The sequence below is a fragment of the Argentina anserina genome, chromosome 1 (assembly GCF_933775445.1).
Source record: "Argentina anserina chromosome 1, drPotAnse1.1, whole genome shotgun sequence".
NCBI lineage: Eukaryota > Viridiplantae > Streptophyta > Magnoliopsida > Rosales > Rosaceae > Argentina > Argentina anserina.
The window spans coordinates 2665347-2692816 of NC_065872.1; the positions used below are offsets into that span (position 1 = coordinate 2665347).

General features: G+C 36.4%; 2 protein-coding genes across 3 annotated transcripts; both read left to right on the forward strand.

The window, feature by feature from the left end:
* The first annotated feature begins 1534 nt into the window (after positions 1-1534).
* Positions 1535-11186, forward strand: LOC126782698 (probable RNA-dependent RNA polymerase 3). The gene is given in 20 exon segments (XM_050508034.1): positions 1535-2114; positions 2231-2351; positions 2466-2595; positions 2905-2979; positions 4258-4450; positions 5252-5453; positions 5552-5639; positions 5754-5894; positions 6668-6742; positions 6868-6939; positions 7274-7383; positions 7601-7749; positions 7939-8164; positions 8548-8689; positions 8691-8780; positions 9730-9878; positions 10036-10198; positions 10301-10439; positions 10537-10706; positions 10801-11186. Coding segments are annotated over 20 exon segments (3033 nt in total). The 5' UTR covers positions 1535-1750; the 3' UTR covers positions 11035-11186.
* A 5357-nt stretch (positions 11187-16543) lies between these two features.
* On the forward strand, positions 16544-26286 carry LOC126782577 (probable RNA-dependent RNA polymerase 3). 2 transcript variants are annotated; one of them, XM_050507885.1, is made up of 24 exons: positions 16552-17060; positions 17175-17231; positions 17327-17458; positions 17545-17673; positions 17761-17904; positions 17985-18128; positions 18245-18365; positions 18472-18601; positions 18903-18977; positions 19497-19689; positions 20420-20618; positions 20717-20804; positions 20919-21059; positions 21656-21730; positions 21855-21926; positions 22275-22384; positions 22602-22750; positions 22938-23163; positions 23547-23772; positions 24777-24925; positions 25083-25245; positions 25376-25514; positions 25612-25781; positions 25875-26286. In XM_050507885.1, the coding sequence occupies exons 1-24, from the start codon at positions 16697-16699 to the stop codon at positions 26106-26108; spliced, it is 3630 nt and encodes a 1209-aa protein (XP_050363842.1). In that variant the 5' UTR covers positions 16552-16696; the 3' UTR covers positions 26109-26286. The 2 variants fall into 2 exon arrangements, 1 of the variants encoding a protein (XP_050363842.1); XR_007670785.1 differs by lacking the exons at positions 25612-25781; positions 25875-26286 and having other exon boundaries at positions 16544-17060; positions 25145-25245; positions 25376-25412.
* Positions 26287-27470: the final 1184 nt, after the last annotated feature.

A 27470-nucleotide genomic window follows, 5' to 3' on the forward strand; every position in this document is an offset into this window, starting at 1 on the left:
ATGAGAGAGAGAGGCGCGGGGGTGAGGATTTCCAGAAATGGAAACCCTAACTCCAATATATTTATATATATACCCGTTTCTTAAATCGGAAACTAACTTCCATCATTAATAACTTTTATGTACGACGTCCGATTCGAACGCGTGACGTATCCACGAACTCGTATCGACGAGCTCTACAACTTCCGTGAAGGAAGTTTTCACAAACGAGCAACGGAATAAAAGTCGATATATATTCGTTGCGGAAACGTAACGTTTTTCTAATTAAACGTTCCGAGAACGTTTCCGTTTTCGTTTCGTAAAGTCGCAAACAACCGAATTCATTTTAATTGAATTTCACAACTTAATAAAAATTAAACAAACCAAACATCTTTTTGAAAAATCGGGTTATTACACACGGTCACACCCAAGATCACCAAGATCAACATGTCATTTGAATAGGCTACACTTAAATGAATAGCGAATCGATTAGAATCATTTCCCTTCTTCATAGCCTAATGTCACGTCCCGTATTCAAGAGTGTATCGTGGGCGTCGCTGATTGTAAAAGATTAATACATATGTGGGATCACATCAAGATCAGGAAGTGTAGGAGCATATGTGTGTTGCCCTTACAAGTTTAGGCAGACCAACCCAGTTAAATATGAGGAGTTTGTCGTTAATTAAAAACTTGACGATGAAGAAGAGATTAGGTTATCCCTACACAAACTGGTCGGAGTCTAGAGCTGATCCCCTGATGAGCCCAAGACAGGGTAAAACTAGTGCATTGTCTCGTCGAATAAGGTTAGCTCCTAGGTGATGAAGCACTACATGGACCCAGTGTGGTGACCAAATGGCTAGGTCTATGAAAATCAGACTTAAAAAAATGTAAAAGCCTATGATGGTTTCCCTTCGTTCATTGGTTTGTGAGGGAGGTTACCGAACTGACTTCTCCAAGTAACTTAACGAACAAGGTTGCCATGAGTTATGAGTACGTTCATCAAAGACCTATGTAACATGAAAAGGAAGAAAAGAAGGATTAAAAAGGAGAAGAAAAGAAAAGAAAAGAAAAAAGAGAAGGTCCAGATTCCAGACTTTATAGATTGTCTCTGATTCTGTATAATATGCACCTTCAAAAAAGAAGTTGATGTGATTAAAATAAAATAAAGAGACAGAAAAAGATTAGAGCTAGGCGCTCATCAATGGTGGTACCCAATTGTGACACGGAATATGATTTTGCTCTTCTTCTACACTGTTAAGTTTTCTCTAAACATTTTAGAAGCAAAATCAACTCCCAGTAATAAACCCTAGTCCATATACAAGAGTAAGGGGATAATCCTAAGTCTCAAACAAAAGAACAGAAGACAACGAAAAGAAAGGAACATAGGTCAACAGTGAACTGTAAAACGCTAAAAACAAAAGCAACTGGTTCAATACTTCTATGTTTGGTTTAGATAAACCTTGTGGGTGGCCTAGTCACTAAAGCTTGGATTCCACTATATATGCATCTTTTAAGATTCTCACTTACACTTTTGATGTGATTTAGAGCAAAGCAAAGATGAGAGCTGCTCATCAATGGAGGCTTTGGTATAAGGCAAGTACAGTGCTGAAAAGGAAGCTTAATTAGACCTTGGTCTTGGTCATGAAGACTAGCACTTCTCCATTGTCTTTTACAAACAGAAACGATTTTCTCTCACTATATAATCTCACTGACACACACCACTCCATCAATCGCACAGCACCAACCGGAAACCGGCCAAAATTCAAACTTTGATATGAAGCGGAGTTGGATTGAGCAGCAAGAGGCGCTTCTACCTCCCCCTGTGGAGTCAAAGCTCAAGGAAATCTGTGAGAAACAAAACCAACCTTGGCCGGATGCTGACGTCATCCGGAAGCTCGCGGCCCAGGGTGAGGAGTCGGCAACGGAGATCCTGAGCCAAATCTCCAAGAGCCAAAGCATCAGAAGCCTCGGTGGTTTTATCATCCACATGATCAGGCATTGTAGGTCTTCTTCTTCTCCTTCTCCCTCTCCTTCTCCTTCTCCTTCTCCTTCTCCGTCGCCGTCCAAAACGGTGCGTTCTGCTCATGTTCAGTGGCCAGGTGATGTTATTCCTGTACAACTTCATCAGAGGTTTCAAGGTCCGTCATACTTTCACTTTCTTAGATTCATGCAAATCATTGTGGTCAGTAGTTACTATGATTATAACGCCATGATAAAATCATTGCGGGCTCAGTGTGAGTGTGTGCTTCTGCAGGTGACGGTGCCACTAGGTCCTCAGTTATCGACAAACCTGAAGGCCATGGAGAAGCACACTTGGTAGCTCTAGGAGAACTTGAATATAGAAAACAATTTCTCATATTGAGTTACGCTGGAGGGTAAGGAACATTTCCTCCTTTGTGATTTGCTTTGCTTATTTGGCAGCGAGTCTTGGACTCTTGGTTAAATTATTTACCTGCCTTTTGGGTGGCGATTTTGTGTTTATTTGTCAGAATGAAGCTGAAAGATCTTATAGCGGTCGAAGACATTCGCCATTGGAAAGATTTCCCCATGGTAAATTTTGAGAGCACAGTTTGGGAAAATCTAGGTCGAAAATGCATCAACACCGAAGACCGTAGATTGGTAAATTCCTTTCTCTAATTATTGTACGATATTGATTACTGTGATCTGTAATTTAAAGTATAGTCAGCCATTATGAAATCTTTCAAGATGTAAAAATTACTAACATCATGTGTAAGTGTACTAAATACACGTACACTGGAAAGCCATTGGCTGTGGCTTGCATCATTTGAGCCCTTGCCTAAGTAAATACTAATCAAGCATTTAGCTTTAAGATGCATTATAAAGAATCATTGTTAAGATCTTTAATACAAGCACACGCCTATCTCCATATATTTTTGATGACCCTTTTATATTTTTGATGAATTATAGAACTTTGATTGGGATTCTGGAAGTACATACGTCTATCATTGTTACGTCAATGTGGATGGGAATTACACATTCAAGGTTTGTATGCTTACCTCTCTGTTATTAGTTTAATGCTTTTGATTCCATGTTTACAACTTTGTATATCAAAGAGGACAAAAGTTGATTCAAAACAAGAGAAACAGTAATGTAGATATTATATCATGAAATGTGGTTTTCAGTAACACTGTGGATGTATTGAAGGAATCAGGTGGCCGAGATCCAGTTTTTCTTTTAGGTAGAGGTGGCAAACGCCTGATTCATTTTAAGCGGGCTAAAACCGTGTTGGTGCCATGCTTGAGTCAGTCCATTTATTTATTGTGACGGGCTCATGCCGGGCTAAGAAGCAGGTCGGCCCGGCCCATTAACATTATAAGAACAATTAAAATAAAAAATATTGGGTTATGCTATTAACACATCCAAAATTTCTATTCATACACTCCAATTATTTTATCACTAGAAATTTATTGAATTTATAAATTTACCCCTAAAATAAGCTTTATGATTGACTTGGAGGGTGTGTGTGAATAGCACAACCAAAAATATTATGTAATTATAATATTTGTTTTATATAACTATTAAAATAATAAAATAAATAAAATACTACAACATATTTCATAATCTTATTTCTAAAACGTTATGTATGTCAAAACAATGACGTTTTCTTCACTACTTTTATAATATTTGCAAAATATTATATTTAAAATAATGAAATAATCTTGAGATTTTAATTTAAAATGTCTAATATTTAAGTCTAATAATGATAATTATTTAAATATTTATATAAATAATATAAAATTATGTGTTTAATGTGTCGATTTATGAATTGATCGTGTCCGGGCTCAAAAGAGGCTCGGGCCGGGCCCGGCTCATGAGTTAATATATCTCAGCCTAGTCCGACCAATTTTAATAATGAGTTCGGTACGAACCGGACCGCTAACGGACTCGGCTCGTGCCGGGCTCGGACTTTTTGGCTTATTTGCCATCTCTACTTTTAGGTAGTGTGGAGGTCTCAAGTTCAAATCCTTCCCATAAAGGGTAAACTACACAAATCATATTATTTGATTTAATACATGTGAAACAGGAACCTAATAGTAATCTGGAACTTGCTTGTTCTAATTCCAGCTCTAAGTAAGACCACAGTTCCCTCTAGCCATCTGCGATTCTTTTGTGGAAGTTGAATTGATATCATAAATGAGAAATTTGCACTGAATCTCATGCATTCATTTCATTTTCAGTAATAATTTTATGGTCCCATCGCCATTGGTTGCTGCTTGCAGATGTTTAGTAACTGATGTTTTTTCTTGACTTTGAATCCAGGGCCCATATCTATACAAAATTAGAAGGACACTCCTACAGAAAGAATTAGGAGATGACAATGTTTTAATGGTGAAGTTTGCCAAAGAGGAGGTGCAGAGAGGTCAAAGAGCTGCTGGTGATCATAAGTATTCTACGTATATGAAGGTTGCAAGAGAAGGGATTCTTGTTGGTTTGAGGCGATATCGTTTCTTTGGTATGCTTTTAATGCCTTCTGATGGTGAATTTGAACTTTGAGTTTTTGAGATGTTTTACTTCCCTAACCAGATCTAAGATATTCAATTCGAACTGTATTATCTTTAATTTCATGATAAAATTTTTTTTTTGGTCAATACATGATAAATATTTAATCAAGTGAAATGATAGATCATCTGAGGTCCCGGATGGGCATTTCTTTAGTTGAACTAGGTATTTTTGTTTACACGGGGTAGGTCTTTGGAATCACACTTGTCATAGCTTGGGTGGTAGTGGGAAGAAAAGGCTCGACCCTCGGCTAAAGCACTACACTATAAACTACTCATACCTGATAGGTAAAGGAGCATCAATGTATTTAGGCACAGAGTTTATAGTCAGAAAATAAAAAGGATTCATGCTATTTTCAAAGAACTGCCTTGATATAAGATTTATATATATATATATAATGAGAATGAAGGATTTAAGCCATACTTCCTATGAAACAATGGTTGAGTAAGCAGATAATTGACTTCTACAACAGAATTGTTTCTTTTCATATGTATGTCGTGTATGCGTGTGTGCGCTATCCATAATAGTAATCAGCCATAAGATCAATTATTGGGGTTTTCAAGGATTTTCTCTTCATTCTTCTATGCCCAAAACACCTTTTCAAATATGAAGATTTTCAGACCCTTTTTCCTGTGGGTTTTTAACCTAGCCTATATATCCATCCTTGAACGTGTTGTATTCTTAGCAATAAGTTGTTGAGAATCCTAGCAGCATTGATTATCATCTTTCTACCTTTCATATGGTTATAAAACAGTGTTCAAAGATGGTGGTAATGAGGAGAAAAAGAAAGATCCAACCTCGTCAGCTGTCAAATGTTACTTTGTTCGAGTGGCATCTGATGCAGCGATAGACCAAGATGTCTATTACAAGCTATCTAATTATAGAACAATGCATGAAGCCAGATGCCTTTTCATGCATGCACATACTCTGGATAGTGTCGATAACTACATGATTAGGTATGTAAATTTTGTAGCACTGACGTTAATTTTCCAAATGCTATTATATAGCACATTTCCTTTACGATTCTGAAGTACCTTTCTTGTTGGGGATCCAGGTTTGCACTCATTTTGTCCAAGACAACAAGCTTGAAAGTAGATTGGTCACTCGTCACGGTTGAACCCATCGAGGAAGAATACTGTCTCGTATGATCCTTAAACTGTATTATTTTGTGAACTTCCTTCCTTTCCTTTTTTCGGTTCATTTTTCACTTTTAAATGCAGTATATTTATAATTTTTTCCTTTCTTGTCAACTGCAGGATGAATTTGGTAATCGTATCTATAGAGATGAAAAACCTCTTATACATACTGATGGAACTGGATTCATATCTGAGGATTTGGCTTTACTTTGTCCAAAGATAGAAGCGAAAGGACAGTGGATCAGAGATGAACACATGAAGGTTCCCAATTCTAAGTGTTAATTAGTTTTTATATTTGTTTCAAGTAGCTACACCTTGAAGATCATAGTTAAATTATCTTCAAAATTTGGGGCATCTAACTTATCAAAATAGATTTTTTTTATAAAAAAAATGAGTGCTTGAAAAGCATACAAGCTTGAGTTTCTATGATTATATCTGAAATTAGGGTTAATACCGCCAATTTTTGGTTATGCTGCGTTCATTATAGTAATATGAAAATGGGTCAGGAAAAGATTGGTTGCTGTAACAATATTTCGAGTATTGCTTCTAGGACAAGCTGTTATTTCTTTTATACAATACATGTAGTTTAATAAAAATCAAGCAGAAATGTACTTTCAAACAGATATCATGTTACTGTTTGGATTGCTGTTTCACAGCCAAAAACTTGGTATACAAGACAAATAAAAATATTGCTCGGGGTGGTGGCGCACTTGGCTAGCGCGTAGGTCTCATAGCTAATGACAGATACATATAATTTGCAAGAGTCATGTTTGCGCGGATGCATTACTTTTTTCTGCAATTAAGTTTCTTTTCCCTGCTTCATAGTTTCCTGGAATCGACTGGGTATCTTTTTCTATTTTTGTCTATTTTTTTTATCTCCTCTCTTCTCTCAGTTTCTATGGTTGAGTCCAATCTGCATATAATTCTCATAGCTTCATATTATCTAATTATGTTCTGTGTTGTCCTTGTCCAAAGATGCAAATGTCTTCTACTATTCTCTCTGCATGCTTATCCTGTAGTTATGATTTATTTAGGGACTTCTTGCTCCTGATGAAGTTGAAGATAACAATATGGAAAAGAAACGGCCATGTCTTCGAACTGAAGAACCGGTATGCAAATAAGTATTCTGGATGTTCTTCTCTTTTCCAGACTCGGTTGTGCTTCACAACTTCTTTTTTAGCGCACAATATATTCTCATATCCTTTTTCCTTTTTTTCCCCCTCTCCTTTTGTAGCCTTTGCTCATACAGTGCCGATTTTTTCACAATGGCAGTGCTTCTAAAGGAACATTACTTGTTAATAAAAAGGTATTAAAGTTGTCATTTTTTCTGAAACGATTACTTGATAATGCTCTGTTCTCGTATTTATATTTTTATGTTAAAAAGCTCCCTCAGATTGTGGTTTCATTGCTAAAATATATTGAAGTAACACTATCAATCAGATTCGGCTTGATAACAATCAAAATTTAGGGAATAGTTCTTAGTGCCAATTACTAGCTTCTGAATTTAAGTAACACTATCTGTCAGATTTGGCTTGATAACAATGCAAACTTTAGGGCATAGTTCTTAGCTCCAATTACTGGCTTCTGAATTCCCTTCTTTTAGTATACACCATTTTCAGTTGTTATGTCGAAATTTGCAGCTTCAATCGAAGAGAATCCAGATTCGACCATCAATGCGTAAAGTTAGGACAGATCCAACCATTTCCAAAAGTATTCAATCACTGAACTCCTTGGAAATAGTTGGCACCAGGTATATTCAGATTTAGTCACTATCTTTGCGTTAATTTGTTTCTTTTCACCACTCAATTGATATAAAATATAGTTGGTCATTACCATATGTGGATATGTTTCCAAAATTACTCACATATATTCACTTGTTGAACAATGAATTGTTCGCAGCTTATATATTTAACAATATAAGATCAGGAGAAGGAACTTATTATATCTATGGAAACTTCGTTTTTCAGTACCCCCCCTAGGAATACACATTTATCAAGGATATTAATTGCACTTCTAATGCATGGAGGGGTACCGGAAGAATTTTTCATCCAGATTTTAAATAAAGCTTTGGAAGATGCTCATGGTGTTTTCTGCAAGACGCGACCAGCTCTCAGAGGTACATTATAGTGCTTAGAAGTTAAAGCTGATAGATTTACATTACTTTTTCTTTCTTCTTCTTTATGTTTCAGATTGTTTGGGGTCAAGTTGACAACCAATTTCTTGCTTTGGTTTATATTCTAGCAATTTCCTGTTCTTCGTTTTCAGTTATTGTTGTTTTATTGGTACCCATCATATTTTTTCACAGTTGCTGAGAAGTATGGTGAGATTGATGACAATTTCTCTGCAAAATTAATGATCTCATTCGGTATACCTCTCGAAGAATCATACTTGCGGTTTCGTCTGTCAATTCTCATGAAAGAGGAAAACAACAGCCTTCGAAAAGGGAGACTTTATATTCCTGATTCCTATAATCTGATGGGAACTGCTGATCCTACAGGGACTTTAAAAAAAGATGAAGTCTGTGTTATCCTGTATGTATAATTTTCTGGCTCCCGTCCTTGTCACATATAATATGAAATACAGTTCAGAATTTGATGTCACATCTTATATCTAGGATGATACAGCTAGATTGAATCAAAATATTCCTTTGACTGTATATCCCATATGTACCATATATTATAGTATGTACACGCACCTATTTTGTTTTACTTTATCTGATCAGTAGTATTTCTTGTGATTCAACAGAACTATTATTATTTTAATTATCTCTGCAGTGACCTATTTCAAATTGTACTTGAAGCAATCTTTTGTTGCAATATTACATGTGTTGTGTTTTTGCTCAAGTTCTTATTAAATGTATGGATTTTAGTGTCAACAAACATTTTTCTTAAATCTCTGTTCTGGTCTGATGTAGGAAGGATGGACAACTGTCGGGGAAGGTACTGGTGTACAGGTATCCGGGTTTACACTTTGGGGATATTCATGTTTTAAAAGCCGTCTATGTAAAGGAGCTCGAATCTGTTGTTGGAAATGCCAAATACGGTATATTCTTCTCTTGCCAAATACGGGTTTACACGTTCTCTTGCTGATGAAATGGGTGGTGGAGATTTTGATGGTGATCTCTACTGGGTCTGAAGAAACCCTCAGGTTGGTGACTTGGCATTGACATAAAGCATAGATTGGTTCCTTGAAAAGTTTGGCATGCGTAGATCCAGAATTACTTGGCCAATATATGAAATTGCAAATTTTGTTCATACCTGAAGTCTTACTCTCATATGTTTTCTTATGCATTCATTTGCATGCTAGTGAAGTAAAACTCCATATCTTTTCAAGTTATCAGTCAATACTAATTATGGTCAAAATTCGATATATCAGTCAATTGATTTTGACATGATATATCAGATCTTTTTTATTTTATTTCAAAAAATAATGTTATCGTACTACTTTTTTAAAGAAAAGAAAAAAAATATCTAAACTTAAAATTGAGACGAGTTGCACATCAAATCCATGAAAACTTCATTTTCTTAGAACGCAAAAAACTTCAGTTTTTTAGAAGGCAAAAACTTTATATTCATATTCAAACGCCGAAACCTTAATTAGGGAAGACAAAAACATCATTAGACGAAAACCTCTAACTTTATATGTGAAGTCAAACCACTACATATCTGCCTCAATCCTTATTTAGACACTTCTTTTTATTATTTAAAACTATTTGTGTATTTTTATTTGGTATTTGTTTGAAGTAAAATTCATAAATATATTAAATTTAATTAAAAATTTACTATTCCGATATATTCCAATAAATCTCGATATGATGCCGATAAGTGATGTAATATTTAGATAACTGAAAACGTAAAAAGATATTTGAAAGTTTTGGTCATTGGAAAAACACACACTATTGTCTACATATCTTTACATTAATTTGAGTGGCTTGCATAGCTCATATCTGGTTTTTTATAGTCTTTTTTTATATACTTTTCATAGGTCATGATATAGCAGGACACTAAGAAAAACAGTGTTTATCAAAATTCTAATTATCAATAGATGATCCCATACTTGTTTCTATATCTTACACACACGATGGTTACCTCTTCAGCTACTGGAGTGGTACAAACCAAGTGCACCTTGGATTGCAGCTTCAGTATCTACTAAAAAATATCCCAGTAGGAGTCCATCTGACCTTTCGCCTGAAGATCTAGAAGATGTTTTGTTTAAATCATTCTTGACCAATAGGTTTGAACCAAGGTATGCAGCTGACTATGTATTTATAATCATCTGGGTTGTACAACCTTCACGTTCTAGTTTCATTAGGTTGATAGGTTCCTACCAATTAGATGCTTATTATTTGCATGATAATAATAATCATCTGGGTTGTACAATCTTCAAATTTCTGCTGTTTCAGTTTTGCTATGAGTGAGGCTGCTGATAACTGGCTTGCTTGGATGGATCGATTCTTGACTCTAGGTGATAATAACATGCCTGAAAAGAATGATGTGAAGGAAAATATACTAAAGTTGGTTGACTTATATTATACAGCCTTAGATGCAGCAAAGAAAGGTGTTAAGGTCGGCTATCTTTAAGTTAAAGAATTAAAAATGGAAATTATTTCAATAACTTAAAAGAGTTTTTGATGTTCTTTCAAACTAGGTTTACTTTCTGTGTAACAGGTTGTAATCCCAAAAGAATTGAAAGTCCCACGTTTCCCCCATTACATGGGAAAGAACAAGTCTTACCCTTCTACTTCAGTTTTGGGATTGATTTATAACAGGGTGGACGAGTATCAGACAGAAGAGCGTTCTCTCAAAGGTGATACATGTATTCTAATATTAGTTGGGCTGTCATCAAAGTTCTTGCGCATTATAAGATGCATAGAGTTTTAACACGCCAATCTTTCCTTATGCAGAAGTCGAGAAACTTCCTGCTTTTGATAAAAGAGAAGTCCCTGATGCCTGCTTGGACAAGTGGGAGGAACTATACCGACAGTATAGGGAAGAGATGGCCTCTGCGATGCGTGATAATGATAAACAGAGCAAAAACCAGTCTGCTGATGTGGTCATAAGGAATTATAAAAACGTAAATGTTTGAGGTTTCTACATTCTATGCTTGTTGATTATGAAAAAGACGTAGTTTACTTTTCTTTTGACAATTGCCTGACCTTCATCTGTAGATTCTGTACGAGGCTAATGACTTTGAGGAGAGTAGAAGGCCGATTGAGGAGATATATAACGAGGCACATGCTATATATCATGTGTGTTATGACTATGCGAAGAGGAAAGAAAGTGTGACGTTGTGTTCCTTTGCGTGGAGAGTTGCAGGTAAAGCTTTGTGCCAACTTCACGCCAGGATCAAGAATGAAAGGTGTTGTACAATTGTATCCTCTGTTTTAAAAGAGATCCTGTGACTTTTAGTCTTTTACTGTCATTTCCTTCTCTAGTGTTGCGTTGTGTATCATACCTTCTAAATTATATAAAGTGTTCGCAGGCTTCCCCATTGATGGTGAACAACTCGTTAAAAAATACCATTGTTAAAACCAATTTGATTTTGTTACAAGAAACATCACCACTCTGAATTAGAATTCATGAACTAATAACACCAATACTTGCTTATATGATTGGTCATCAACACTTGGGTTCTTCTATAACTCATGACAGAAGCTTCTTTTGGGTTTAAAATGCCCATCTGGTTGAGATCGAACCCAAACAAAAGCTCGAGTTTCTTCATGTTTGATCATTTAAACAGAAGCTTGATTTCATAGTTACTGTCTGGGAGAGCACTTCGTTTCACTTTTCTACAAAATGAATCAATGAGAAGAACTATGGAAAGATTAATAGCTATCCTTTTCTACAGTTACAGTAGGCAAAGTTGCTTCAAAGAGTCGACTGTTTTTTGTAATGTAGAAAGGTACATGAGCTTTTCCCCGTTACTAATTAAGATTATTTTATTTTCAAAACTAAATATATAAACTACATAATTCGATCTACTTTTAATACATATTGTTATTCACTCAGTTAGTTCATGTGATTAATGATATACTTTCATGTGTCAGTTTGTATTCTCAGTAGTAATGAAGAAGTGAAAACTACTTTTACTCGTTTTACATTATTTCTCTCTCACTTCTTTGTCTGCGTAATGGAAAGCTTCTTCAAAATTATAATGTAAGTGTAATCAATGAGATTATTGGTCGTATGGTTATTAACAATTTTGTTTTGAGTATTTGGGTCTTAGGGTTATAAATAATTTCTTCTCCCCCCCTTCACCCCCATCTTGCTCTAAACCACAGTTCCCGTCAAATCTGGGTCTTTTTCTTGCATTTTGCTTCATTTCGCCTCTTCTTCCTCTTGCACAACCCCAATTATTAGTTCAATCAACATGTTATAAAGGAGGAAGAGACACACATAAATTTCAAAGAAGGAAGAGAGGGGGGGGGGGATTATTTATAACTCTAAGACATACATACCTAGAGCAAAATTGTCAATAACCCCAAGACCAATATTCTCATTGATTATACTTACATCATAATTTTGAAGAAACTTTACATTATGCAGACAAAGAAGTTAGAGAGAAATAATGTAAAACGAGTAAAAGTAGCTTTCCCTTCTTCATTACTACTGAGAAGACCAACTTACCCATGAAAATATATCAGTAACCATATGAACTAACCGAGTGAATAACAATATGTATCAAAAATAGATCGAATTATGTAATTTATGTACTTATATGATAGTTTTGAAAATAAAATAACATTGATTATTAATGGGGCAAAGCGCATTATTGTTCTTAAAATTTAGCCATGTAGAAATTCCGACTCAAGTTTTCATCTTTATTGATGGACTGTAATTACAAAGACTACTTGACTGTAATTCCAAGTCAATTAGGCTAACATGTTCTGCCATTTCCTTTTTAGCTCAAAAGATATGACCTTTACCACAAATCATCATCAGTATCATGAAAATATATGGTCTAAAAGACTGAAAATGTCTTGTTACAGTCCTGGAATTTCGAATGACAAAAATTCGAATTCGAATCCATGATAATTCTAAAACAATCTCAAAATATAATAAAATCATCTTACAACAACAGTGTATCGAAACTGAGTTCACAGTACGACTCAGTCGACTTAAATAATACATAACCAATTTATACCTCAATATTAAAACAAATGGAAATGTAAAATTTGCTCAATCCTCACAACAAACAGAAGTGAGAAATCTTCAGAGTAAGCCCCTTCGAATATGCTAATCCCCACATGCAGAACTATCCCCTACACTATCGAATTGGTGCACCGAGATTGTAAACACAAACCCGATAAGCTTTTCAGCTTGTATGAGTAAACCAACAATATAACATACATCACAAACAAAGGAAAATAACAGATAACATTTAAAGATAAGCGTACTCATGAGACACTGGATGACCCATCTGGTTCTTTAATAATATATAAAAATATGCGTGCTCATGAGACATTGAGCAACCCATCTGTTTACCCAATATCATTTAAAACACATGTACTCATGAGACCTAGGTACTCATCTGTTATCCCTCATGCAGTACACCGACATACACTGGGCAACCCATATGTTACCCAATATCACTCAAAACATGGGTACTCATGAGACCCAGGCAACCCTTCTGTTACCCCTCATGCAGTACACCGACATACAAACTAGAGCTCTAATTGATCGTAACTGACACCCGGCCAAGGCTTGATTCCGATTACTGCCAACAACGTCTGAAGACCAGAAAACGTTTTAACAAGACTCAATGTTAAAACCACGTACAATATAAAAATCAACACATGTTTATTGTACTACAACCAGATGACTCTTGCACAAAAATATAAATATAGTCACCACAATATAATCTCATTTGGAAATATAAACCGTTGCATTATATAATATAGTAACCCATATATATGTATCGTATTTACCATTTTTGTACACATACACAACCCACTATATTATATAAATGTCACCGTTCAATCTTTTTAAGAAATCATAAATATGAATCACCGTCAAAGGTAGACTTGTCATAGTGAGATTTACTCACTTTATTTCTTGCGTGTAACTTCCACGACACCAAGAGCGATTCCCTCACTCGTTTCGTCGATCACCTAATAACATGATAAAATACTTAGAAAACGATACGTAAAATCTCAAGTGCCAATTCAGTACGATTGAACAATGTTCATGAAACACATTCATAAAATTAATGTTCACGCGCCACCATCCGGCAGCCGTGCGTTGCGCTCACGCGCCGCCTAAACAGGCACGCGTGACCTCACACGCAGCCCCCAAAACCCCACAAAATCTCCTCATACACCGTTCTAGGTTGATAGCTTAGCCCCTGCCGCCCTGACCTCCTCCCACGCGCCGCCACAGACGGCGGCACGCGCACCACCACCACCTCCACCCAAAACTCCTCAATTTAACAAACTCCCAACATGAAAAATGTAGATCACAAGGAAAGAGATATAACCATACCTTTAGTTCGTCCCAAGTCGGCTGGAAACCGCCGGCGCAAGATCCTGAATCGGGGAGAGAAGATTGGAGCTGAAGCGGCTCGATTCGAGCTGCACCGCCGGTGGAATCGCGCCTAGGAAGAGGAAGGAGGACTCGCCGTCACAACCTTGAGCCCCTGCGTCGCCGTCGCCGTTGATTTTTCCGGAGCTGCTACACCGTTTCCTCGGTGGCGACGTGTCACGACACGGGGTGGTTCGCCGCTACAATGGGTCGAAACGTCTCGGCAGTGCGATTCCAACGACACCGGCGGTGTCGTGCACGGTGGTCGGAGGAACGAGATCGCCGGTGGTGAAGGCGGCGGAGAAAAGTCGATCGGGGAGAGGAGAGAGAAGATCGGGGGAAAAATCTGATTTTTTTGGAAAGTTTCCAAAAAAGTCCTTTTATAGCCTTCCAAAATCAGAAACCAACTTCCGTTGATAATAATATTCACCTACGACATTCGATTTAGGTGTGCTGCGTGTCCACGAACTCGTATCGACAAGTTATACAACTTTTGTGAAGAAAGTTTTTAGAGACGAGTGACGGAATAAAAGTCAACTCTCGTATGATAGAAAACGTAACGTTTTTCAATTTAAATTTCTGAGATCAGTTTCGTTTCGCCTGACATTGACGAGAAAGCGAAAAATGTGATTTTTACTCAAATTCCAAGTTTAATAATCTATAAGAATTATACGAATTAAAATAAAATATTAAAGTTAATTAAAATAAAATATTTTTGCAATTTTCCACAATCTAACTAAAGTTAATTAAAATAAAATATTTTTGCAATTTTCTTATTTTCTAAAAATTCTGATTGATACACATGAATTTTGGGCTACAGAAGTTGCAGAGTCGACGGGACTTGCTAACACTAACTTACCATGAATTAAGCGTTGATTGCTGCCTTGTACTGTACATCCATAAATTGCATCTGCTTTGCAGATTGTGAATTTTTCATATACATATTGACCACCGATTCTTTCATTATAATGTATCAAAGTTGTTTGAATTTGGTCAGGAATTGTTTTCGTGACTAATGAGTGCGAAGTACATGTGTATATTCATCACTACCAGCAGTCCAGCTACCAAAGTTCATAGTTTCTTCCAACTGATAGTCCTTTTAATTGTTTCGTTGAACTGCAACGCGGAAATTAAAACCTGCGATAGCCACATAAGCTTCTTAATCTGGAAACTTGATACGTTGAACTGCAACCGATAGTCTCACATGCTTTCGAGGAACTAAATTGACTTGATCAAACTGGAAACATCACCAAGTTCATACATTCTTCACTAGAACGTGAGGGAGATATATTTCAAGATACGGTTTACCAAAACCGAATGTTACCATGTTTATGTTTGGGCGCAAACCATGCCTGGTCAAATTTTCTCTGTAAACAAGACATTAGAAAGAAGGTAATGTCATTGACTAGCTTCTTAATCTACGTTTGTTTTACCTCTCAAAGTTACGCCTTTGTGTTTTCGGTTTGGTAAATTTTAGTCATTCTTGTTCACCACGTTGCAATTTATGTGTTGTAAACTTGTAATGTTGCTTACTTCTCAGATGCTACATAACATACCTCTTCCCTTGCCATGTGTAATGTTTTCGCAGTCACACCCAAGATCATCAACCTCTGTCATTTCAATAGGCTACGGATGAATAGTGAATGGATTATAATCCTTTCTCTTTTCATAGCCTAAGCCTTAAATTGTAACAACCTATGATGGTTTTCCTTCATTCATTGGTTTGTGAGGGAGGTTAGCAAACCGACTTCTCCAAGCAACTTGACGATTAAGATATGAAAAGGGAAGAAAAAGAGAGATGAAAAGAAAGAAAAAAAGGTCCAAACTATAAAGTTTGTCTCTGATTCTATATGAACCACATGCACCTTCATGGTTTAAAAGAAGTTGATGTTATTTTGAGAAGAAGAAGAAGAAGAAGAAGAAGACATCAACTTCTTTCTTCTTCTCAAAATAACATCAACTTCTTTTAAACCATGAAGGTTAGAGGTGCTCATCAATATGTAATATAAACCCTATGCAAGAGTAAGGGGATAATCCAAAGTCTCAAACAAAACTACAAAAAAAACAGAAGACGACCAAAACTCCAAAAGAAAGGAACAGAGGTCAACAGTGAACTCCAAAACGCCAAAAGCAACTGTTTCAATAATTCTCTGTATGTTTGGTTTAGATAAAGTTTGTCGCCTAGTCACTAAAGCTTCGACTCCATTATTTGATATACTATATACGGACGTACTATATATGCATCTTTTAAGTTTCTCACTCACTAATCTCACGGGAGAAACTTACATGTTTGATCTGATTTAGACCAAAGCAAAGATTAAAGCTGCTCATTAATGGAGGCGTTGGCATAAGGCAAGTACATTAGTGCTGAAAAGGAAGCTTACCTTGGTCTTGGTCATGAAGACCAGCACTACTCTATTCTCTTTTACATGCAGAAACGACTTTCTCTCGCTATAATCTCACTGACATACACCACTCCATCAACCCCACTGCACCAACCGGAAACCGGCCAAAATTCCGACCAAAAACCAAACCTTTATCCAAATGTCCGGTAAAAATTCGAACTTTGATATGAAGCGGAGTTGGGTTGAGCAGCAAGAGGCGCTTCTACCTCTCCTTGTGGAGTTGAAGCTCCGGGAAATCTGTGAGGAACAAAAGAAACCTCGGCCGGAAGCTGACGTCATCCGGCAGCTCGCGGCCCAGGGTGAGGAGTCAGCAATGAAGATCCTGACGATAATCTCCAAGAGCGAAATCAGAAGCCTCGGCGGTTTTATCATCCACATGATCAAGAAGCACGGTAGCTCTTCTTCTTCTTCTCCGTCGCCGTCCAAAACGGTGCGTTCTGCTCATGTTCAGAGCCCAGGTGGCAGTTCAGAGACTCCTCGGAGGCTTCACTTCGGCCATCCAGGTAATGCTGAAGCAGTTTAGATTGTAAAGTTGGAAGCTTTTTTTTTTCTTTTAGTGTCCTGTAGGTGTTTGATGATATGATTAAGCTTAAAGGTTGAAGCTTTTTGTGTTGTAGAGCAACCTGGAAGCTGTAATGGGAGCTCTGTTGCTTATGTACAAGAGGGGTTTCGAGGTTTGTTATGCTTTTTGTGATCTCAATTTTGATGCATTGCATCGTGGTTATGTGTGTTTCCTTGTGTGTGAATGTGTTTAGAGTGCTGGGTGCAGGTGAGGCACTTGGTGACAGGTTAAATGTTGTTGGACGCTTACCTCACTGCAATGGTTCTCCGTGGAAAGCCGCCGGGAGTTGTTCTTATCAAAGATTGTATACTAATGGACAAGTGGATGAGAGGTCTCAAGGTTTGTCATATTTTGCTTTCTCAAGTTGATTTATTTGGTTGTGGATTTGTGGTTACCGCTGCTATATGACTAAACTTTGGGTGCAGGTGAGGCACTTAGTCATCTGGCACCTGTTATTGGACTATCAGCATATTCCTGTGGTTCTCAACTGGAAGCTGTAGGCACTTCTTCTCAATTACTGTCTGCCCCTGTCCAATTTAGTGACAAGTTTCAAGGTTTGTCACTACTTTCACCTTTTTATGTTGATTTGATTGTGCTGTGATGGATGGTGTTATATGACTTTGGTAAAGCTTTTGGTGTAGGTGAGGCACATACTGCTCTAGACCAACCCAGTGGAGAATCACCATATTATTGCTCAGGCTCTCCATTCAAGGTGGCACGTACTTGTCCTTGTCAAAGCCCGTCTACCCCTGTTGCTCGTGTACAACTTGAGAAGAGGTTTCAAGGTCTGTCATACTTTCATTTTCTCAATTTGAAGCATTTTGTTGGGGTCAGCAGTGTTTTATGATGAAAGCTTTTGGTGCAGGTGGGGTATTAACTTATCAGACTCCTGTTCAAGGGGAACCACTATATGCCACTAGTTGTTCTCCATCAAAGGCCGTTTGCATCTCACCATATCATAGACTGTCTGCTGATGTTATTCCTGTACAACTTCATAAGAGGTTTCAAGGTCCGTCATACTTTCACTTTCTCAGTTTCATGCAAATCATTGTGGTCAGTAGTTACTATGATTATAACGCCTTGATAAAATCATTGTGGGCTCGGTGTGAGTGTGTGCTTCTGCAGGTGACAATCTCACTAGGTCCTCAGTTACCGACAAACCTGAAGGCCATGGAGAAGCACACTTGGTAGCTCTGGGAGAACTTGAATATAGAAAACAATTTCTCATATTGAGTTACGCTGGAGGGTAAGGAACATTTCCTCCTTTGTGATTTGCTTTGCTTATTTGGCAGCTAGTCTTGGTTGAATTATTTACCTGCCTTTTGGGTGGTCATTTTGTGTTTATTTGTCAGAATGAAGTTGAAAGATCTTATAGCAGTTGAAGACATTCGCCATTGGAAAGATTTCCCCATGGTAACGTTTGAGAGCACAGTTTGGGAAAATCTAGGTCGAAAATGCATCAGCACCGAAGACCGTAGATTGGTAAATTCCTTTCTCTAATTATTGTACGAGATTGATTACTCTGATCTGTAATTTTAGGTATAGTCAGCCATTATGAAATCTTTCAGGATGTAAAAATTATTATCATCATGTGTAAGTGTACTGGATACAAGTACACTTGGCTGTGCCGTGCATCAAATTGATCATTTGAGCCCTTGCCTAAGTAATTATTAATCAAGCATTTAGCTTTAAGATGCATTATAAAAAATCATTGTTAAGATCTTTAATACAAGCACAAGCCTACCTCCATTTATTTTTGATGACCCTTTTTGATGTATTATAGAACTTTGATTGGGATTCTGGAAGCACATACGTCTATCACTGTTACGTCAACGTGGATGGGAGTTACCAATTCAAGGTTTGCATGCTTACCTCTCTGTTAGTAATTTAATGCTTTTGTTTCTATGTTTACAACTGTGTATATTATAGAGGGAAGTTGATACTAAATAAGAGAAACAGTAATGTAAATATTATATCATGAAATGTGGTTTCAGTAAAACTGTGGATCTACTCCTTCAGTAAGGTGGGATCCAGGTATTCTTTCAGGTAGTGTGGAGGTTCCAAGTTCAAATCCTTCCCATACAGGGTAAACTCCAAAAATCATATTATTTAATACATGTAATACAGGAATCTAATAGTCAACTGGAACTTGCATGTTCTAATTCCCATTCTAAGTAAGACCAAAGTTCCCTCTAGCCATCTGTGATTAGCCCTCTGCAATTCTCTTTTGGAAGTTGACTTAATAGCATAAATGAGCAATTTCCACTGAATCCCATGCATTCATTTCCTATTCAGTAATAATTTCACGGTCCCATAACCGTTGTTGGCTTCTTGCAGATGTTTTATAACTGATGTTGTTTCTCGAATTCGAATGCAGGGCCCTTATCTATACAAAATAAGAAGGACACTCCTACAGAAAGAATTAGGAGATGACAATGTTTTAATGGTGAAGTTTGCCAAAGAAGAGGTGCAGAGGTGTCAAATACCTGCTGGTGACATTAATTATTCTACGTATATGAAGGTTGCAAGAGAAGGAATTCTTGTTGGTTTGAGGCGATATCGTTTCTTTGGTATGCTTTTAATGCCTTCTGATGGTGAATTTGAACTTTGAGCTTTTGAGATGTTTTACTTCCCTAACCAGTTTTGAGATATTCAATTCTGTATTATTTTAATTCTTTTCATGATGAATATTTAATCAAGTGAAGATCATTTGAGGTCCTGGATGGACATTTCTTTAGTTGAACGGGGTAGGTCTTTGGAATCACTGGTCATAGCTTGGGTATAGTACTGGTTGAAAAGGCTGAAACCTCAGCTCGGCTAAAGGCACCTTAAACTACTCATACCTGATAGGGAAAGGAGCATCAATGTATTGAGTAGGCAGGGTTTATAGTCAGCAAATAAAAAGAATTGCGTACTATCCTCAAAGAACTGAATTGATATAAGATTTTTAAATATAAAATTGGAATGAAGGATTTAAGCCATACTTCCTATGAAACAATGTTTGAGTAAACAGATAACCGATTTTTACATCAGAATAGTTTCTTTCCATATGTATGTCGTGTGCGCGCCATCCATAATAGTAATAAGCCATAAGATAAGTTATTAGGAGGTTTATGGATTTTCTCTTCATTCTTAATGCCCAAAACACCTTTTAATTTATCAAGATTTTCAGACCATTATTCCTATGGGGTTTTAACCTATTATCAATTCTTGAAAATGTTGTATTTGTAGCTTTGAATTTTTGAGGATCCTAGTAGCATTGATTATCATCTTTCTACCTTTCGTATGGTTATAAAACAGTGTTCAAAGATGGTGGTAATGAGGAGAAAAAGAAAGATCCAACCTCATCAGCTGTCAAATGTTACTTTGTTCGAGTGGCATCTGATGCAGCGATAGACCAAGATGTCTATTACAAGCTATCTAATAGAACAATGCATGAAGCCAGATGCCTTTTCATGCATGCACATACTCTGGCTAGTGTCGATAACTACATGATTAGGTATGTAAATTTTGTAGCACTGTTGTTAATTTTCCAAATGCTATTATATAGCACTTTTCCTTTACGATTCTGTAGTACCATTCTTGTTGGGGATCCAGGTTTTCACTCATTTTGTCCAAGACAACAAGCTTAAAAGTAGATTGGTCACTTGTCACGGTTGAACACATTGAGGAAGAATACTGTCTCGTATGATCCTTAACTGTATTTTTTCATGAACTTCCTTCCTTTCCTTTTTCGGTTCATTTTTCACTTTTAAATGCAGTATATTTATATAAAAATTTCCTTTATTGTCAACTGCAGGATGAATCTGGTAATCGTATCTATAGAGATGAAAAACCTCTTATACATACTGATGGAACCGGATTCATATCTGAGGATTTGGCTTTACTTTGTCCAAAGATAGAAGCGAAAGGGCAGTGGATCAGCGATGAACACATGAAGGTTCCCAATTCTAAGTGTTAAATAGTTTTTATATTTGTTTTAATTAGCTATACCTTGAAGATCATGGTTAAATTATCTTCACAATTAGTGGCATCTGGCTTATCAAAATAAATTTTCTTAAAATGAGTGCTTGCAAAGCATACAAGCTTGAGTTTCTATGATTATATCTGAAATTAGGGTTAATACCGCCAATTTTTGGTTATGCTGCGTTCATATTAGTAATATGAAAATGGGTCAGGAAAAAATTGGTTGATGTAACAATATTTCGAGTATTGCTTCTAGGACAAGCTGTTATTTATTTTATACTATACATGTAGTTTAATAAAAATCAAACAGAAATGTACTTTCAAACAGATACAAAGACTTACTTTTTTCTGCAATTAAGTTTCATTTCCCTGCGTTATAGTTTCCTGGAATCGACTGTTTTTTTTTTTTTATCTCCTCTCTTCTCTCAGTTTCTATGGTTGAGTCCAATCTGCATATAATTCTCATAGCTTCATAATATGTAATTATGTTCTGTGTTGTCCTTGTCCAAAGATGCAAATGTCTTCTACATTCTCTCTGCATGCTTATCCTGTAGTTTATGATTTATTTAGGGACTTCTTGCTCCTGATGAAGTTGAAGATAACAATATGGAAAAGAAACGGCCATGTCTTCGAACTGAAGAACCGGTATGCAAATAAGTATTCTGGATGTTCTTCTCTTTTCCAGACTCTGTTGTGCTTCACAACTCCTTTTTTAGCACACAATATATTCTCATATCCTTTTCCCTTTTTTTTCCCTCTCCTTTTGTAGCCTTTGCTCATACAGTGCCGATTTTTTCACAATGGCAGTGCTTCTAAAGGAACATTTCTTGTTAATAAAAAGGTATTACAGTTGTCATTTTTTCTGAAACGACTTTACCTGGTGGAGATAATGCTCTTTTCTCCTATTTATATTTATATTTTTATGTTTAAAAAGCTCCCTCAGATTGTGGTTTCATTGCTAAAATATATTGAGTAACACTATCAATCAGATTCAGCTTGATAACAATCAAAATTTAGGGAATAGTTCTTAGTGCCAATTACTAGCATCTGAATTTAAGTAACACTATCTGTCAGATTTGGCTTGATAACAATGCAAACTTTAGGGCATAGTTCTTAGCTCCAATTACTGGCTTCTGAATTCCCTTCTTTTAGTATACACCATTTTCAGTTGTTATGTCGAAATTTGCAGCTTCAATCGAAGAGAATCCAGATTCGACCATCAATGCTTAAAGTTAAGACAGATCCAACCATTTCCAAAAGTATTCAATCACTGAACTCCTTGGAAATAGTTGGCACCAGGTATATTCAGATTTAGTCACTATCTTTGCGTTAATTTGTTTCTTTTCACCACTCAATTGATATAAAATATAGTTGGTCATTACCATATGTGGATATGTTTCCAAAATTAGTCACATATATTCACTTGTTGAACAATGAATTGTTCGCAGCTTATATATTTAACAATATAAGATCAGGAGAATGAACTTATTATATCTATGGAAACTTCGTTTTTCAGTACTCCCCCTAGGAATACACATTTATCAAGGATATTAATTGCACTTCTAATGCATGGAGGGGTACCGGAAGAATTTTTCATCCAGATTTTAAATAAAGCTTTGGAAGATGCTCATGGTGTTTTCTGCAAGACGCGACCAGCTCTCAGAGGTACATTATAGTGCTTAGAAGTTAAAGCTGATAGATTTACATTACTTTTTCTTTCTTCTTCTTATGTTTCAGATTTTTTGGGGTCAAGTTGGCAACCAATTTCTTGCTTTGGTTTATATTCTAGCAATTTCCTGTTCTTCGTTTTCAGTTATTGTTGTTTTATTGGTACCCATCATTCATTTCACAGTTGCTGAGAAGTATGGTGAGATTGATGACAATTTCTCTGCAAAATTAATGATCTCATTCGGTATACCTCTCGAAGAATCATACTTGCGGTTTCGTCTGTCAATTCTCATGAAAGAGGAAAACAACAGCCTTCGAAAAGGGAGACTTTATATTCCTGATTCCTATAATCTGATGGGAACTGCTGATCCTACAGGGACTTTAAAAAAAGATGAAGTCTGTGTTATCCTGTATGTATAATTTTCTGGCTCCCTTCCTTGTCACATATAATATGAAATACAGTTCAGAATTTGATGCCACATCTTATATCTACGATGATACAGCTAGATTGAATCAAAATATTCCTTTGATTGTATATCCCATATGTACCAAGTATGTTATAGTATGTACACGCACCTATTTTGTTTTACTTTATCTGATCAGTAGTATTTCTTGTGATTCAACAGAAATATTATTATTTTAATCTCTGCAGTGAGACCTATTCAAATTATACTTGAAGCAATCTTTTGTTGCAATATTACATGTGTTGTGTTTTTGCTTAATTTCTTATTAAATGTATGGATTTTAGTGTCAACAAACATTTTCCTTAAATCTCTGTTTTGGTCTGATGTAGGAAGGATGGACAACTTTCAGGAAAGGTACTGGTGTACAGGTATCCGGGTTTACACTTTGGGGATATTCATGTTTTAAAAGCCGTCTATGTAAAGCAGCTTGATTCTGTTGTTGGAAATGCCAAATATGGTATACTCTTCTCTTGCAAAGGTCCCCGTTCTATTGCTGATGAAATGGGTGGTGGAGATTTTGATGGTGATCTCTACTGGGTCTCAAGAAACCCTCAGGTTGGTGACTTGGCATTGACATAAAGCATAGATTGGTTCCTTGAAAAGTTTGGCATGCGTAGATCCAGAATTACTTGGCCAATATATGAAATTGCAGATTTTGTTCATGCCTCTGAAGTCTTACTCTCATCTGTTTTCTTTCACCCCATACTTTGTTAAGTTTCTTATGCATTCATTTCATGCTAGTGAAGTAAAACTCCATATCCTTTCAAGTTATCAGTGAACGCTAATTTTATGGTCAAAATCCGATATATCGGTCAACCCGATTTTTACATGATATATCAGATCTTTTTAAATTTTATTTCAAAAAATAATGTTATCGTTTTACTTTTGTGAAGAAAAGAAAAAATGTCTAAACTTAAAATTGAGACGAGTTGCACATCAAGTCCATGAAAAACTTCATTTTCTTAGAACGCAAAAAACTTCAGTTTCTTAGAAGGCAAAAACTTTATATTCATATTCGAACGCCGAAACCTTTATCATGGAAGACAAAAAATCATTAGACGAAACCTCTAGTTTTATATGTGAAGTCAAACCACTACCTGTCTGCCTCAATCCTTATTTAGACACTTCTTTTTATTATTTGAAACTATTTGTGTATTTTTATTTGGTACTTGTTTGTAGTAAAATTCATAAATATATTAAATTTAATTGAAAATTAGCAAATCCGATATATTCCGATAAATCTCGATATGTCCCCGATATAATTTTTTTTCGAAACCGATATGATGCCGACAAGTGATATTTAGATCTGAAAACGTAAAAAGCTATTTGAAAGTTTGGGTCATTGGAAAAACACATACTATTGTCTACATATCTTTACATTAATTTGAGTGGCTTGCATAGCTCATATCTGGTTTTTCATAGTCTTTTTTATATACTTTTCATAGGTCATGATGTAGCAGGACACTAAGAAAAACAGAGTGTTTATCATTATTCTAATTATCAATTGATGATCCCATACTTGTTTCTATATCCTACACACACGATGGTTACCTCTTCAGCTACTGGAGTGGTACAAACCAAGTGCACCTTGGATTGAAGCTTCAGTATTTACTAAAAAAGATCCCAGTAGGAGTCCATCTGACCTTTCGCCTGAAGATCTAGAAGATGTTTTGTTTAAATCATTCTTGACCAATAGGTTTGAACCAAGGTATGCAGCTGACTATGTATTTATAATCATCTGGGTTGTACAACCTTCACGTTCTAGTTTCATTAGGTTGATAGGTTCCTACCAATTAGAGGCTTATTATTTGCATGATAATTATAATCATCTGGGTTGTACAATCTTCAAATTTCTGCTGTTTCAGTTTTGATATGAGTGAGGCTGCTGATAACTGGCTTGCTTGGATGGATCGATTCTTGACTCTAGGTGATAATAACATGCCTGAAAAGAATGGTGTGAAGGAAAAGATACTAAAGTTGGTTGACTTATATTACACAGCCTTAGATGCAGCAAAGAAAGGTGTTAAGGTCAGCTATCTTTAAGTCCAGGAATTAGAAATGGAAATTAATAGCTGGATATCAATAACTTAAGAGGTTTTGATGTTCTTTCAAGTGATTTGGTTGTGAGTTGAAACTAGGTTTACCTTCTCTGTAACAGGTTGTAATCCCGAAAGAATTGAAAGCCGCACGTTTCCCCCATTACATGGGAAAGAACAACTCTTACCCTTCTACTTCAGTTTTGGGATTGATTTATAACAGGGTGGACGAGTATCAGACAGAAGAGCGTTCTCTCAAAGGTGATACATGTATTCTAATATTAGTTGGGCTGTTATCAAAGTTCTTGTGCATTATAAGATGCATAGAGTTTTAACACGCCGATCTTTCCTTATGCACAAGTCGAGAAACTTCCTGCTTTTGATAAAAGAGAAGTCCCTGATGCCTGCTTGGACAAGTGGGAGAAACTATACCAACAGTACAGGGAAGAGATGGCCTCTGCTATGGATGATGGTGATAAACAGAGCAAAAACCAGTCTGCTGATGTGGTCATTAGGAACTATAAAAAGGTAAATGTTTGACGTTTCTACATTCTATGCTTGTGGATTATGAAAAGTCGTAATTTAGTTTTGTTTTGACAATTGCCTGACCTTCATCTGTAGATTCTGTACGAGGCTAATGACTTTGAGGAGAGTAGAAGGCCGATTGAGGAGATATATAACGAGGCACATGCTATATATCATGTGTGTTATGACCATGCGAAGAGGAAAGAAAGTGTGACGTTGTGTTCCTTTGCGTGGAGAGTTGCAGGTAAAGCTTTGTGCCAACTTCACGCCAGGATCAAGAATGAAAGGTTTTGTATAATTGTATCCTCTGTTTTAAAAGAGATCCTGTGACCTGTAGTCTTTTACTGTCATTTCCTTCTCTAGTGTTGCGTTGTGTATCGTTCCTTCTAATAGACTATATATGTAAAGCCGTAAAGGTCTTCGCAGGCTTCCCCATTGATGGTGAACAACTCGTTAAAAAATACTATTGGTAAAACCAATATGATTTTGTTACAAGAAACATGACCACTCTGAATTAGAATACATGAACTAATGACACCAATACTTGCTGATATGAATGGTCATCAACACCATCTTCTATAACTCATAATATGAAGCTTCTTTTGGGTTTGAAATGCTCATCTGCTTGAGGCCGCACTCAAACAAAAGCTCGAGTTTCTTCTTGTTTGGTCATTTAAACAAAAGCTTGATTTCGTTGTTATTGTCCGGGAGAGCACTTCATTTCATAATTTGGTTTGTCGCCTAGTCACTAAAGCTTGGATTCCATTATTTGATAGAGATACTATATATGCATCTCTTAAGATTCTCGTTTACATGTTTGATGCGATTTAGACCAAAGCAAGGATTAGAGCTGCTCATCAATGGAGGCTTTGGCTTAGCAAGTACATTAGGGCCGAAAAGGAAGCTTAATTAGACCTTGGTCTTGGTCATGAAGACCAGCACTTCTCCATTGTCTTTTACAAACAGAAACGAATATCTCTCACTATATAATCTCACTGACGCACACCACTATATAATGATGAGCTTGATATATCAAATTTTTACCATAAAATTAGCGTTAACGATAAGTTGAACGGATAAGTACGAAAGATATCGTATCATTTTCTTAATTTTACCTATTTAGAACAGAGACCTGATCAATATCTCTCTGAACACATATATAGTAGAAAGGAATACATTAGACTGAAGAAGGTAAATGTCATTGACGAGCTTCTTAATCTACGTTCCTTTTACCCGTCAAAGTTACGCCACTGGGTTCTGAGTTTGGTAAATGCTAGTCATTCTTGTTCTCGACGTTGCAATACTTGCCAGATGCTGCATACCTCTTTCCCTTGCCATGTGTAATGTTTTCAATGTCACCAAGATCAACATCTGTCATTTCAATAGGCTGCACTTGGATAACAAGTGAATGGATTAGAATCTTTTCCCTTCTTCATGGCCTAAGCCTCTTAAATTGTAAAAGCCTATGATGGTTTCCCCTTCATTCATTGGTTTGTGAGGGAGGTTATCAATCTGACTTCTCCAAGTAACTTAACGAACAAGGTTGCCAAACTGACTCATGTCAAAAAGCTATGTGATATGAAAAGGGAAGAAAAGAAGGGTTAAAAAGAAAAAGAACTTGAGAAGGTTCATACTTTATAGATTGTCCCTGATTCTGATTCTGTATGATAAAAGAAGTTGATATGACTAGAC